Source organism: Ostrinia nubilalis, chromosome 19 (assembly GCF_963855985.1).
Source record: "Ostrinia nubilalis chromosome 19, ilOstNubi1.1, whole genome shotgun sequence".
Taxonomy (NCBI): Eukaryota; Metazoa; Arthropoda; class Insecta; order Lepidoptera; family Crambidae; genus Ostrinia; species Ostrinia nubilalis.
In genome coordinates, this window is record NC_087106.1 from 9189077 (window position 1) to 9204808 (window position 15732).

The window sequence follows — 15732 nt, forward strand, 5'->3', positions numbered from 1 at the left end:
TTTGACCATTAATTAGTAAAATATGGGTCAAAAATTGTCCTTAAATTAGGGTTTTCGCGAATGAAAGATCCGCTAGATGCGACGTGGATGTGGAGTCTGACTGCTGCGTAATTGGTGGATTTTGACATATCTGTCAATGTCATGTCAAAAATAACCAATCATGCAGCATTTGGACCTCGCGTCTACGTATTGCCATCTGGCGGATTTTTCATTCGCGAAAACCCTCATTGAAACTCACTCGGTTTCCAGGGATAAAATGGCGTGTTTTGGATTTTGATCCCTCTTCTTTGGACAAGTTTTTCATATTGAAATATTTCCCAAACAGATAATCTGCAAGCGAGCGGCAAACAGTACGCCGGAGACGGTCCATCGCATCGCGAGCATGCTGCAGGAGCGCTACTACGTGCCCGTGTTGCACGCCGAGGACGGCAGCGGAGCGCCGACCATCGGCCGCCCCTTCACGCCCGCGCTGCCGCCTGTAAGTTAACTAAGGCTGAGTTGCACTACCTACATTTTACCATGACTAACAATAACCGGTGTATTTTGTATTGAGTTCACAGATTTTTGACGTTTGTCAAAGTTAAAATAAGATGGTGCAACTCAGCCTAAGACTCCCCGTAGACTAAAGACTTTTTGAACCCAATACTCAATATCCGATTCTAATTTGTATAAAGAATCGACCGATTCAATACCAATTTGTGCACTTTCATACATGTCCATATTGATTAACAGCCCGCCCGACCCAATTATCGGCTGACAAAAAGTTTGTTGTCTGCGGCTAGGCTAAAGCTATGGTCTAAAGCTCGGTCCGTGATCACGTAGAATTTTGTCCAATGACCCCAAGCTACCCATCCTTATCGCTCGCGCGTATATAATTACGCGCTCCTATTAAACGCGATACGCGGAGCACGATGTTTTGCCTCAAATGTTCCTAGCAGCGTCCATAGTATCCATACGCCAACTTAAACGTCTGGAAAAGACCAAAACAGTACATTTCTAAAGTAAGCATTGTGACGCGACTTACGGCGTTTATAGGAGACCACAGGCTAACATACATTACACGTTTAGCATTCTTTAAAGGGGCACCTTCATGACGAATTTAGGCGTGGCTAAAAATAGTAGCGTTAAAAATTCTCCCTAACGAGAAATTGCGTGAAAAGGCACCCTACATTATTTGACTGGACCATCTCACTATGCTAATCTGAATTATAAACACGTATTTATTGATTAATATTTTTTTTGTCAGGAAATAAACCAAGACCCACTCAGTCCCCGGTACGAGATCCGTGCCTTCGCCGGGCCTATGGACGCGGGCGGCGCGGAAAGTTTCCGCCGGCGGTGGAAGACGCCGCCAAGACAACGGGCAGCCATCGCACCCCCGGCTTTTAGGCTGCAAGAGATGTCTAAGGGCTTGGAGACTGTGGGCAGGTGAGCCATTAAGTCCATCTTTTAGGGACTCTTTCACATTAGTGTCTTTCGAGCGTAACCATCATGATGATGGTTATGCTCGAAAGAGTGCCGTAACTAGCCTTTTAAGCGCCCGGTGCGAGCTTTCAAAACTGCGCCCTTGAAAAATGCTCTTGTCAGAAATTACCAGTAATAGCGTGGCGTGCGGAGCGATTGTGTTCATGGATGGAAAATGAATAATACAATTGATTATCAATCATTTACCTAAATTCGAAATTTTAACCATTCCATGAAGACCGAAAAGTGACCGGTCGTATAAAAAACATTTCATGGATTTGCGTTTCACTATCGAAAAACATTGGCTAAAACTCATTTTTTATAACAAATAATAAATCAAATTCATGTTTAAATGCAGTTTATGACATAATTTTTAAATTGTCACTATTAATATTTTTTACTGAATAACCTGTAAAAGTTAATTCTACAATTTCTGAAAAATCACCTAAAAGTAACCTTTTCATTAGTGTAACCTAAAAGTAACCAATGCAGTTCAAAAGTAACCTTCTGGCAACACTGCGGCTATCTGAATGCGTGATTCTCGATGTATCCCCGGGAATCCCCGAACATTGGGTGGGACGGCGCGGCAGAATGGAACGTTTGTGAATCGTTTAGTTTTGTAAGTCATCCTTTTCACTCTTGTCGAACGATGAATTTTCTATCTCTCGCACGCTAGTGCGTCAGTAACGCCGCACGTAGTTAATGAATAAAATCAAAGATAAAGGGAGGACCAATGAATGTAACGTGAACTATTGTACATCTCCTCAGCTAGATTGACAGATTTGCTTAGAACTTCTAAGTTAGAAGTGGCGCCCTCCAAATGAATATAGACAGAAATTGTCTCATAGTTACGGTATAGGTACTTTTGTTTGTGTATGTAATATTGCGAGCAAGACAAGGTGGATTTATATTTGTCTGATGTGTCGTGACGTGACGCGTCAGAACTGTATCGGTTCCATACATAAGCCATCACAACACAACACGTTACGCACTAGTGTGAACGTTACCATCCTACTAATATTATAAACGCGAAAGTTTGTATGGATGATGGATGGATGTTTGTTACTCTTTCACGTTTGTTTTCTTAACACATAGGCTACAATTTATAAACATATTGTTCGAAATACTAATCCTGCGCAGACGAAGTCGCGGGCACCAGCTAGTACTAAATGTATGAAACCGATACCGTTCTGACGCGTCGTCACGTCACGACACATCAGACAAATATAAAACCACCTTTACAAGTGTTGTTGTTTCAAGATCGCTTGAAAAATGCTATATAGATATAGATAGTACAGAGGGCGCGTCTACACCATATTCGCAATAAAACAAAATGTACCTACTAACTACCATGCATGAAACAAAACTAGATACTGGTCTGGTCATTTCTGCGCCCCTCCAGGGTCTGCGCCCTGTGCCTGGGCACCGCTGGCACCGCCCTAGTTACGGCACTGCATCATCGCCCGCGTATCGTCTTCGCGGCGCTAGCATAGCGTCGCCGCAACGCCAATACTGAACATTATTTTCGCACAAGTAATGCAGTAGAGAGATGCTGAATAAAGACTACGAATCGCCATAGACGTCTGATATGCCTCAATCAGACCATATCTCTAACGTTCTCTCTTCTCTCTGAACACATGAAATTATATTTACAAAAACTCATAAAACTCATTTTATTTTGGCAAGTAGGCTTTTAACCCTACCACTGCTTCGGGACAATAAATGGGCCAGTGTTGTGTGCCTCAGTCACTATTGTCTGGCTCTTTTTCAGGGGTTTACAAAGTCTTTAAAATATAAATAGTTATAAATATTGATGGGAGCTATTTTAACAACTAATTTATTTCTTCCAGGGACCTAGCGGAAAAAATGAAAGTAGGTTGGAAAGAGTACTGGCCGTTCCTCGATACCTTCACGGACCTAAGAACTCCTGAAGGTCTCGCGCTCCTCGAGAATTACCTCAAGGGAAAATACGACAGCGCCTGCTCTTTCGCCTACAACGACAGCTGCGCGCAGTCCCAACAACCCCCAGACGAATTATCCCTCTCCAGAATAAGCCTCTCAGACACCTCACAACACACCCCCATGAAAGACCCCCTAAGCCCCATGACAGAACTCTGTGTCGCCATGAAAACTTGCAAAATAACCGACCGACCGCCCCACTGGAGGAAAACAGACCCCATTCGACAAAGGCTGTGCAGACAGCCCAATGCAAAACCTATATTGACAAATGGAGATACCCCACCAATAGTAAATCACACTGTCAGCCAACTCCTCTGCATAGAAAGAACGTGTCAAGTCTTCGCTAAAAGAATAGCGGACGCTTTAGTGTTCTCATTGACCGCGGAACCCGAAGTCGCCGGGGATTCCCTAAAATCAGAAGCAAAACACCTCCAACACACGATGTTCACATACATGGACGATGAGAGATTCCAAAAGATTGACTTCGCCTTAATACACTCTCGATTAGCTCAACTAGTTGTGTTCAAATTGAAGCAGCAAACTCAAGATCTGGACGACATAAACACGTTAGTTGAGTTTTTGATAAAACTGAGGTGTCCTAACGACGATATATTCAGTTCTGACGACGAGCGTAAGCCGGCTATGTATAGAGGGACCAATAAAGTCAAATTGACGCACGTGATCGATTGTCACGTTAGATGTTTAGCTAGTTTTATATGCGAGGAGTTGACGGAAAACGATCTGATGAAGGGCCCGGCGATATCGGAAACTGAATGTTTAGATATATGGCAGAAAGCCTCGAAGTGCAGGTGCGAATGGAAGATCGAGGTGTTCGAGAGAAATAGCAAAAAGAACGCGTCGTTCAGAAAGAATAGATCAATTTTGTCGACGAGCCCGAAGGGTGAAAGCTTTATTAGAAGACTGACGTTCGATCATGATATTGGTAAGAAAATTTATTAGTTTTTATACTTATAAATGTATCTGTTTTGCTATTTGCCATCCATTGCGCTAACGTTTCTATGGTCATATAAAAACTTTTCGTTCTGTAGATTACCTGTGACCAAGACTTACATTCATTGTTTCGTTTAAGACAACTCATTAATGACGAGCGAGTAAAAAATCAGATGCGCTTTTTGCTGTGCTAAGGGACGAGATTGTAATCAACAAAATAACACTTTTAACGTTCAATAACATCAATAAAATTTACATTATTTGCGCGCTCGTTTCGATATTAGGTAATCGGCGCACACCCGCTTTGTAATACAATTTTAATACTGAACAACTTATACTGTTTTGGAATCTTTCAGTGCTTATACGTCACAGACAACAGTTCATCTCTTTTCCCTCTGTCCCCCTTTCTAATCAAATTGTATTCCGCAGGTGACGGCAAGCTTCAACACAACGAGACTGAGAAGCCGGTGTCGGTGAACTCACCGGCCGGCGACAGCGGCAGCGCGTTATACACGCTAGATGTCGCCAAGTGCCAAGTGGTCGAGGCAGAGGTCAGTGAACACTGGGGTTATTTATTTATTTAATTGTCATTTAGTATGGAACTGTCATTTTAACAAGTGTTCAAAGTGTGTTTTAAAGAACCAATAGAATCGTTTCATTTATCTCGCCTCGGTAAATAAAGCGATTATGTTGGTTCTTTACAAACACATCCCTCGCTATGCATCCTTGCACATCTCTGGTGGAAAGGATGCGAAAAATACTATTTGAGATCACTCACGTGTCTGTCATCCCGATAAACTTGAATACCCAATAATTTTAAGGCTTGGTATTTCTGCTTAAAGTAGGTATTTCGCGCTGTCAAAATCTGCGCGCGCAATACTTCGCCGAAGACAGCGCGCCAAAGAGCTCTCGCGGCTACACAGTATAGAAATACGCAGTTTAGAAAATAATACGCAGTTGGTTAGGTTAGGTTGACTTCCTTCCGTTCAAGCGTCACACTCACAGCACTTTCTAATACAAATCATATCCAAGTGATACAAATTAAAACAACTTTCAAAATTTTTGGGAATATATTTTAGAATCGAATAAAATATAGAATATAACTGCCAAAGTAAACACGGTTCAAAGAGGCGTGGCGTCACCCGACCTTCCGGAAGTTCCGCGCCGGCTAAAAGAATTTCAAGATTACGTCACCCGACCTAGCGGTAGATCCTCGGGAGCTTGAGCGATTGGAAAAACATTTTATGATCAGTTACTCGTAGTAGCGATTATTTAGAGCTTGGATAATAAATTATAGTTGTTGCAATTCACAAAGCTTTGCATGTGGTTAATTACATTAATCAGTACACGCATCAATTTTGTTCAGTCTTTTTGTTTATTAATAAATAAAAATATCATACTAAAATTGCATACATATTTGTTTGTATTGGTCTGGGTGTTTTCTTTCCATAATTTATGTATAACGTATGTACGGGGCTCTGTATCGAAAATCACTATGAGCAATGAGCATCACACACTGTTACCTGGAGTGCATTACCGCAGCAACATTTTTATAAATGTTGTGCTTTAGAGAGTCGAGAGTGTTAGCTACATAAATGGAAAATGCTCAGCTTTAAACAGGAAACTGTATTCAGATCACGTAAAAAGCACAAAAAGCAAAGCAACAGAATTTTATCCAAAAACAAGATGGCTAACACCGTTGCTAGGCTGCAGTCCATAGACCACAGCCTAGCACCGGTGTTACCAGATCTGTCGCCAACATTCTCCCCCCTGGTAAGAACCTAGGTTCTTACCAAAGAAACTACGGCGACAGGTCTAGTTTCACAATTTTACGCGCAGGTCGACGTAGGACCCCTGCGCTAGTCCGTACGTCAGCCACTCGCACGATCCCGTCTTTCTCAGGGAATACTTTCTCGACCCTACCACGAGGCCAAACACTACGAGGAAGATTTCCGTCAGCAATAAAAACTAAGTCCCCAATATTGAGGTTGCGGTGCTGGTTTGACGATAGGCCTCGAGGTAGTAAGTCGGGAAGGTATTCCTTCACCCAACGAGACCAAAACTGGTCAGCAAGTCTGACTGCCTTCTTCCAATTTTGCCTACTAATGAGGTCCGACTCGGTAGAGGCCGGGGCTGGTAGGCATGCGTTCGCTCCAGACAAAAAATGGTTCGGAGTCAATGCCGGCGCTTCGTCGTGAGACACGGGTACGTGCGTCAGGGGCCTGGCGTTTACCACCTGCTCTACTTCGGCCAGCAGCGTAGCTAGGACTTCTTCTCTAGGTGCCCTTTCCTTAAGTACAACAGCGAGGCCTCGCTTCACACTTCGCACCAACCTCTCCCAAGTGCCGCCCATGAACGGCGACGCCGGCGGTATAAATTCCCATTCGATGTTGTTGGTAGCAGCAAAGTTCCGGATGTACGTGTGGTCAATCTCGGCCCAGGCTTCCTTGAGAAGACGGTTGGCACCAACGAAGGCTGTCCCGTTGTCAGAGAGAATTTTGGTGGGACAGCCCCTCCGAGCGATAAATCTGCGGAGGGCCATAATCGCACTGTCCGCTGACAAATTCCCAACAACTTCTAAATGTACGGCCCTTGTGACCAAGCACGTGAAGAGGGCCACATACCGTTTCTCTCGCGATCTTCTGACTGCAACGTCCACCGGACCGAAATAGTCCAATCCGACGAATGAGAAAGGCCGGTGATGATGTTGTAGTCGTTCCATGGGCAGATCTCCAATCGGTGGAATTGTTGGCGTGGCTTTCCTCATCCGACACAGATGGTACTGCAGATGGAGACGAAACTGTGTGATGATGAGCCTGTGTAATGCGGAACGGATACGAGTTACTGCGCTGCGGATATCCAGTATGCTGTGGTGTCGTCGCCCTAGGCCTGTCGCCTTGATGTGGAGCGTTGAAGATGTCACACGGGCCGAAATTCGCTTGTTTATCGGCTTCCACCTCCAGGAAGCGCGCGAAGACTTCAATTTGCGGATGACCGGGCAGGCAGCGCTCCGCAGCGTAGTCGCACCACTTGCTTTGCAGTAGCGGGGTCAATTTTGACACTAGAACGTGAATAAGCTCTGGTGAATGTATGTAGGGTGAATTATTTAATAAATTGACTACACTAACGCAGTTTCTTACTTTGCTAGCAAAAATAGCCAATGCATTAGGATGAGTCCCAACTTTTGGTAGGCTTCTTATTGAATTAAGTTCATTAAGAACAATTTGTTGAGGCCGAGCAAAACGCGACTCTAAAGAAAGCATTACAGGCTCGGGGTCAGAAGCACATAGCAAGAGGGCAAGCACCGCCTCTTTGGCATCTCCGCACAAAGCATTGTGTAATCTTGCTATGTTCTCGCCTGCACTGAAATAGGCTTTGGTGTCATGGAATGACCGCCTAAATAAAAGCCAATCCGAGACGTGGCCGCTGAACTTGGGAAGCTCAGCTTTTATGTTTGGTTTAGCCAATGATACCAAAGCTTCTGCCAGTTTCGTGATGTCACTTACCGGGGCCTTTCTGTCGTTACCGTTATTGCCTTCCTGGGGACACGAATCACAGCGCAGGGCCTCTTTATGCAGCTGGCGAGTGATCTCCGGTGAACGTCGTGAGGCGTCGTGCATCTGCTCCGCAACCGGTGCAGGATGCACGGAAACATCAACCTCACCGTGTCCACACGGCAAACCTTCTTCGGGCGGCTCGCTAGCTGCGACTGAAGCTGCTCCTGTAAAAGTTCTCTCAACCCAGTCGGCTGTGGCTCTGCTCCTGGCACTGACTACTTCCTCTGCCTCAATAGCCGCGACAGTCGCTTCAAAAGTGGCGTCTGCGGCCTCTCGCTCAGCCGCCGCGACAGCTGCAGCAGTAGCGGCCGCGGCTGCAGCGGTAGCGGCTGCGGCTGCAGCCTCCCGCTTCGCAATTTCAGCAAGATGTTGTTTGCGAGCCGCTTCAGCGGCCTTGAGGCGGGCAACTGTTGTGGCCGATGACGCAGAGGACGAGGAGCGAGCCTGGCTTTTGGCCTCACGGGCCTGTGATCTTGTAAGCATTTTGTAGCAACTTGTAGCAATTGAATTTAGAATTTTGAAAAACTGGTTTTTAAATCAGATCCGGCTCGAAACAGAATGTTAGCTACATAAATGGAAAATGCTCAGCTTAAAATACGAAACTGTATTCAGATCACATAAAAAGCACAAAAGCAAAAGCAACAGAATAGAATCCAAAAACAAGATGGCTAACACCGTTGCTAGGCTGCAGTCCATAGACCACAGCCTAGCACCGGTGTTACCAGATCTGTCGCCAACAGAGAGTATAGCAGATAATTAGTCCATCGTGAGCAGAAATTTGTCCACTAATAGCAAAATTCGTTCAAATTATAGTTTTAAAGTTATTGGCTAGAAGATTATTTTATCTTGCAGCTTAGACCTTTAGCTACAGACCTTAGACAGTATTTTTGAAACATTCTTACGCATGGTGGAGGAAGGGACGCTCTAGAGCAGTGGTTCTTAACCGGTGGTCCGCGAACCACTGGTGGTCCCTGGAGGCATTCCAAGTGGTCCACAATGTGCACTTGCACACCTTGGTCAAAACCACTTTTAACTGATTTTTGCAGTCAAACTGGTTTTGACCGATTATGAGGTGGTCCCTGACAAGACAGAAATTTGGTAAAATGGTCCCTCATGACTTAAAGGTTAAGAACCACTGCTCTAGAGACTTAAAACTACAAGGATACACATGAACTCCAGTTTTAAATCCGTTGATATCTGCTGCATCTGCCATGTTTTTGGCTATAAGATTCTTCTATCTTACGGCTTACACCTTTAGCTACAGACCTTAGACAGTATTTTTGTGAAAATTCTTACGCATGGTGGAGGAAGGGACGCTCTAGACACTCAAGTCTACAAGGAGTCACATCAACTCCAGTTTTAAATCCGTTGACATCTGCTGCATCTGCCATCTTTTTGGGTAGAAGACTCTTCCATCTTGCAGCGTAGACCTTTAGCTACAGACCTTAGACAGTATTTTTTTGAAAATTCTTACGCATGGTGGAGGAAGGGACGCTCTAGACACTCAAGTCTATAAGGAGTCATATGAACTCCAGTTTTAAATCCGTTGACATCTGCTGCATCTGCCATCTTTTTGGGTAGAAGATTCTTCCATCTTGCAGCTTAGACCTTTAGCTACAGACCTTAGACAGTATTTTTGAAACATTCTTACGCATGGTGGAGGAAGGGACGCTCTAGAGACTCAAGTCTACAAGGAGTCATATGAACTCCAGTTTTAAATCCGTTAACATCTGCTGCATCTGCCATCTTTTTGGCTAGAAGATTCTTCTATCTTACAGCTTAGGCCCAGTTTTTTGATTCATAGTTAAAATAACAAATTGTTAAATTTTGCTACTAATGGTTAAATATTAACAAAATGTTAAGTAATAGTTAAAAAATGTATTAAAAGTCGAGCTAACCATTGTTCGAAAAACATTTTTTTCTAATATTTAACCACTTGTCATTTGACAGCTGTCAAATTTGACCATTGGTTATTTTAACTACGAATCAAAAAACCGGGCCTTAGACCTTTAGCTACAGACCTTAGACAGTATTTTTTATTATTTATTTGTGTCAGTGTGCTCTTCTAAAGAGTGTAAGACGATTGTATGTAGGTACTATTAAAATGTAATTTTAACTCATTGGTTTTGTCTCATATTTGAGGAATGTACTATGTATCATGAGTACAGTCTTCGTTTAAAAGGATGCGAACGATTTAAATTTCAATAGGTAGACAAAATTGATAATTCTTAATTATCAAAAATTTAAGCTTTCTCCAGTAACACTGATATTATTATACTGTGACTCATCAAAGTCATCATTGTCAAAAATATTGACAAATCGCCCAAAAAACTGACACGCGTCCGTCCTCCGTAAGCGCCACCGCGCGACTGATTGAGATTGTCCAAGCCGTCATGGACGATTTTTTCCACATTTTTTAACATAGTAACTAAATAAGACGCAATATAAAAATTTCATCCGTTAAAAGCCCTCAAGTTATTTCTGAACTTTAGTTTAGTAAAAGATTTAGAATCTCAAATCGCTTATTTTAAAAATAAAACCATAAATAGAAAACGAATAGAGGTAACTTTGGGAATATATTCTATCGAGTCAACTTCATCAAATCGTGTTTCCATCCGTTAATAGCCCTAGAAAATATCCTCAACTATGCCCAATAAAAATCTTAGCCTTTAATTTTACTGTTTAGTACCTCAAAAATGAAAAATGAAAACCTCATTTTCGCCATTTTCTCTGCTACCCGGCCTTAAGTTGTTTAGTTGTCATAGCACAAATACAGCTTTGTATAGATACTCAGACTATGCGCTCCGCGACTAGCTAGATTCAGCAACAGAAACACGTGGTATTTCAGAGCTTATAAAGTCCAATTTTACAGTTAATTGAAAGTTTATTGGGTATTCCGGTCTGAAAAGGTGTTTTTGCGTATCATAAGATTAATAGATAACATTGGCAACAAGTGGTCGACTCACAGTTCATTCTCTTTTCAGATATCAGAAGACGAGTCCGGCGGATCGTGTCACTCGGAGGGCGAGGAGGCTTACCTGACGGCCTCCGAGCACTCCGAACGTGAGCCCGAAGCCGAACGCATGGAGGAGGCCAGCGATAGGGCCGTCGCTGAGCCCTTCATATACGGGTAAGGCCACAGAATAATAATAAGTACTACGTACAGAAGTTTTAATTCGCGAAGGTATTTAAAAAAATGTATGCTCAATGTCATTAACATTAAGGTGTAATTTAGTCTGTCTCAAGACTCAAGCACCATTTTGTTGACAAACGTCAGTGATCGGCACTGCGCCGAAGCTATAGGGCTGACTTCGGTAAAATGATGTGACGTGAGGTGCCAAACTGCGGAAAATGGCGGAGGAAATACATGATTTAGCATGAATTATCATGAATAATATTAACTACTTATTTACCTCTCAGTGTCTTGAGGCAACTTAAAAAAGTACATTCTGTGTTTTTATTATTATTTAGGCAGTTAAATACTGCACAGTATTTAGTACACCATTTTCTTTATTTTCTTCCATCATACACAAGAATACGCGTGCGTGAGTCAATGTTCGCTCGTATGTGAGGCCTTGTCGAATAGTATCCTGTAGGTGGGCCATCGTGCGTGTTTTGTTTTCGATGTAAACTCGCGGAGATGAACAGGCCTGGTAAGGCTCACAAAACCGTGGCTTTTGTCTGAAACCGGGTTTTGGGTGTTGATGCAGCAGCAGGTTTTACCGGTTTGGAAAAATGTCGTAAAACCCGGTTTTTTCGGTTTTGGTGAAACGGTTTTTGAAACCCCTAGGCAAGACATTCTGGCTCGAAGGACCACGTTCACATATTTCATCAAGCTACTTCTTCCCGAAGATAAGCGTCATGTATCGTCGAAAGATGTAAACTACATTTGCATTAGGTATCAAGAGATTGTATATGCGAATCAAGGTGTACGGTGGCTGGCAACTGTCCCTTCATGGACATCCATGAAATTATAGGCCCTTATACAGGATGTTCCAAAAAGTGATGTGTGAAACCTCGCTAGTGAACAGTAGTGCAAATATTTTAACTACGTCAAAAGCTGTTCAATCTTTTTGTTGCGATACACGATAAACTTTAAATAAATCCATTATGTGAGTTATCTTTGCAAAAGCTGTTTGTAAAACGCATTTGAGACGCCGCAATTTCAAACACTGATAAATTAATATGATAATTATTATTCTCGCGTTTTCCAGGGAGGAGCCAACGAAGATGGACCGTTTAGTGTTTGACGCGGTGTCACAATGCGACATCCGGCCCGAGCAGCTGCCCAACGTGTATCGCTGGAGACACACGGTCTCTCTCTACACGCCTGCTGAGAGAAACAGGTCAGTGCATAGATAACGATACAACTTATTTGATGTAATTCTTTCATTTTTATACACAAATGCAGCTACAGTCATGATTAATTATGTCGCCACCGAAGGTGAGGGACTGCTGTTCTTAGATATAGGCGCAAGAAACTTTTATTTTGCTATCATAAATAATGTGAAATCTATTCGCTATCGCCAACTGAATAACCAAAGAGATGACCTCATCTCTTTGGTTATTCAGTATTTTTAGGTATTTTTGAGGTTGTTGTTTATGCTGTATTTTTTCGTTGGATAGTTAATAATAGTTATACTTATCCTTTATGCCAGAGGCCAGAGAAAAGGCCAGCATTGTTATTTCCCGAAAGATTGATAGTTTAATTTAGGCGACATGAGTCTGACACCCGTATTCACAAACGATGCTTGCTTAAGTGAAGCAGCAACGATATGCGAAGTCGAACGTACAGCGTTGAATAGAGCTCTGTGATTGGTTTCGTGTGTGTCACTCCGCCACTTAAGTATTGTCTTTGAATAGGTTTTGGGGACCCTATGCGGTCACGCTCACTGTGAGACCTCATTGTACATAATGTTTGTGAATACGGGTGTGAATGATTTTGCGTTCTATCACAGAATAATAACAAGTACTACGTACAGAAGTTTTACTTCGCGAAGGTATTTAAAAAAATGTATGCTCAATATCATTAACAATATGGTGTAATTTAGCCTGTCTCAAGAGTCAAGCACCATTTTGTTGACAAACGTCAGTGATCGGCACTGCGCCGAAGCTATAGGGCTGACTTCGGTAAAATGATGTGACGTGAGGTGCCAAACTGCGGAAAATGGCGGAGGAAATACATGACTTAGCATGTATTATCATGAATAATATTAACTACTTATTTACCTCTCAGTGTCTTGAGGCAACTTAAAAAAGTACATTCTGTGTTTTTATTATTATTTAGGCAGTTAAATACTGCACAGTATTTAGTACACCATTTTCTTTATTTTCTTCCATCATACACAAGAATACGCGTGCGTGAGTCAATGTTCGCTCGTATGTTAGGCCTTGTCGAATAGTATCCTGTAGGTGGGCCATCGTGCGTGTTTTGTTTTCGATGTAAACTCGCGGAGATGAACAGGCTTGGTTCTATCCTCAAGTTCCAAATCTCAGCCTTTTCTCATATCTAATCAAACCCAATATCCTTATTTCCAGCTGGCAGCCAGCACCCATGGGCGACGACAGCGTGTCATCCTGCGCGTCCTGGAGCATCCCCATCAGTCCGCTGGCGCGCGTCCGTCCGCGTCCGCGCCTGTCGCCCGCGCGCGCCTCCACGCCCAACAAGGATGCTTGCAAGGACGACAGCTCGTCCTCGAGAGCTGTGCCTCTGCAGGTCAGTAGTCATTGTCATTCAGCTCCCATAGCAGGTGATAGCGTGTCGTAAAGCGCATCCTGAAGCATCTTCAAGTGTCACAACGCTCCTAAAGTGTCATCCGGAGCATCCCCATCAGTCCGCTGGCGCGCGTCCGTCCGCGTCCGCGCCTGTCGCCCGCGCGCGCCTCCACGCCCAACAAGGATGCTTGCAAGGACGACAGCTCGTCCTCGAGAGCTGTGCCTCTGCAGGTCAGTAGTCATTGTCATTCAGCTCCCATAGCAGGTGATAGCGTGTCGTAAAGCGCATCCTGAAGCATCTTCAAGTGTCACAACGCTCCTAAAGTGTCATCCGGAGCATCCCCATCAGTCCGCTGGCGCGCGTCCGTCCGCGTCCGCGCCTGTCGCCCGCGCGCGCCTCCACGCCCAACAAGGATGCTTGCAAGGATGACAGCTCGTCCTCGAGAGCTGTGCCTCTGCAGGTCAGTAGTTACTGTCATTCAGTTCCCATAGCAGATGATAGCGTGTCATGATGCACCCTGAAGCGTCTACATGTAATAAGGATGCTTACAAGGATGACAGTTCATCTTCTAGAGCTGTGCCTTAGCAGGTCAGTAACTAGCACTAGTGTAGCTTTGGACAGTGTCTATAGGGGACGTCTCTCGAGTTGAAAGTCGAGGAGTATTCTGTCAGTTCTCTAGTTACGTCTGCCCACGCTTCAACGACGAAGAAGGACTCTTGCAAGGATGACAGTTCGTCTTCTAGGGCTGTCTCTGCAGGTCAGTAACTATCAGTAGTGTAGCTTTTTTTTTTTTTTTTTTATGTGATAGGAGGCAAACGAGCAGACGGATCACCTGATGGTAAGTGATTACCGTCGCCCATAGACACCCGCAGACCCAGGGGCGTTACAGGTGCGTTGCCGGCCTTTAAGGTAAAGATACGCTCTCCTCTTGAAAGCTTGCAGGTCGTATCCGTCCGGAAACACCGCAGACGACAGTCCATTCCACAGTTTGGTTGTACGGGGCAGGAAGTTTCTAGAGAAACGTACTGTTGTGGACTGCCAACCATCTAAGTGATGGGGGTGGAAGTGCTGTCGGGTAGATCGGTGGCGAAAAGCTTGTGGCTAGTGTCTATGGGCGACGACAGTGTGTCATCCTGCGCGTCCTGGAGCATCCCCATCAGTCCGCTGGCGCGCGTCCGTCCGCGTCCGCGTCTGTCGCCCGCGCGCGCCTCCACGCCCAACAAGGATGCTTGCAAGGACGACAGCTCGTCCTCTAAGGCTGTTCCTTTGCAGGTCAGTAACTAGCAGAGTATCTATCACTTGTATAGTTGACAAAAAGTTCCTATGGCGGACGTCTCTCGAGTTGAAAGTCGAAGAGTATCTCTGTCAGTTCCCTAGCTTGCGTCTGCGCGCGCCTCCACGCCCAACAAGGGTGTTTTTTTTTTTTTTTTTTTTTTTTCAAGGATGACAGCTCGTCCTCGAGAGCTGTCATCCTCCAAGGTACAGATTCTTGTAACGTTTGAATTTATTGTACAATATATCGTAACTTGTTTCAGGTGTCGACATGGCTGCGCGTGACGGGCCCCAACTCGCCGCGTTCTGCGCTGGCGGCCAAGAGCCTCGGACACAACGTCAGCTTCGGCTTCTAATCGTAACCTCCTCCATCTATAATACTACACTCGACGTCAAATAAATCGCACCTCCCGCGACAAGCACTTTCAAATGTATGCATCCCCACTTCCCACCAATATTGGCACCATTTAAAAGCCTAGTTCTAAACTTCATTTCATTAAAGGAAAGGTTTTTACCCCAAAAATGTGTCTTTAGAAGGATCCAGAGTCACTTCTTCAAAAAATAGGTAGTTACGCTTGAGCCAAATTTTATGGCTATAAAACTGTTAAGTTTGGATTAATCGCTATCGATCTGTTAAAGAGGACACGTGCGATCATTATTTGGTTTTATAACCATAAAAATTGGTCTAATTGATCCCAGAGGTGAGCCCAAAGTGAGGTCTGTTTTCAAGGCACATTTATGGTATATGTTTATCGTTAATTAAGAAATTAAATGTGTTTTTCTTTAAGGATATTTATTGGGCTTTCAAATAAC

At 44.0% G+C, this 15732-nt stretch overlaps 1 protein-coding gene across 1 annotated transcript in view; it reads left to right on the plus strand.

Moving 5' to 3' along the window:
• Window positions 1-14158, plus strand: part of LOC135080957 (ankyrin repeat and LEM domain-containing protein 2 homolog) — a 32359-nt gene extending 18201 nt beyond the window's left edge. Inside the window, exons 7-15 of the mRNA XM_063975679.1 lie at window positions 326-478; window positions 1247-1428; window positions 3315-4366; window positions 4804-4925; window positions 10916-11061; window positions 12146-12277; window positions 13470-13694; window positions 13742-13924; window positions 13972-14158. Of these exons, the coding sequence (XP_063831749.1) occupies window positions 326-478; window positions 1247-1428; window positions 3315-4366; window positions 4804-4925; window positions 10916-11061; window positions 12146-12277; window positions 13470-13694; window positions 13742-13924; window positions 13972-14158 (2382 nt within the window). The remainder of the gene's footprint in view (window positions 1-325; window positions 479-1246; window positions 1429-3314; window positions 4367-4803; window positions 4926-10915; window positions 11062-12145; window positions 12278-13469; window positions 13695-13741; window positions 13925-13971) is intronic.
• Window positions 14159-15732: the final 1574 nt, after the last annotated feature.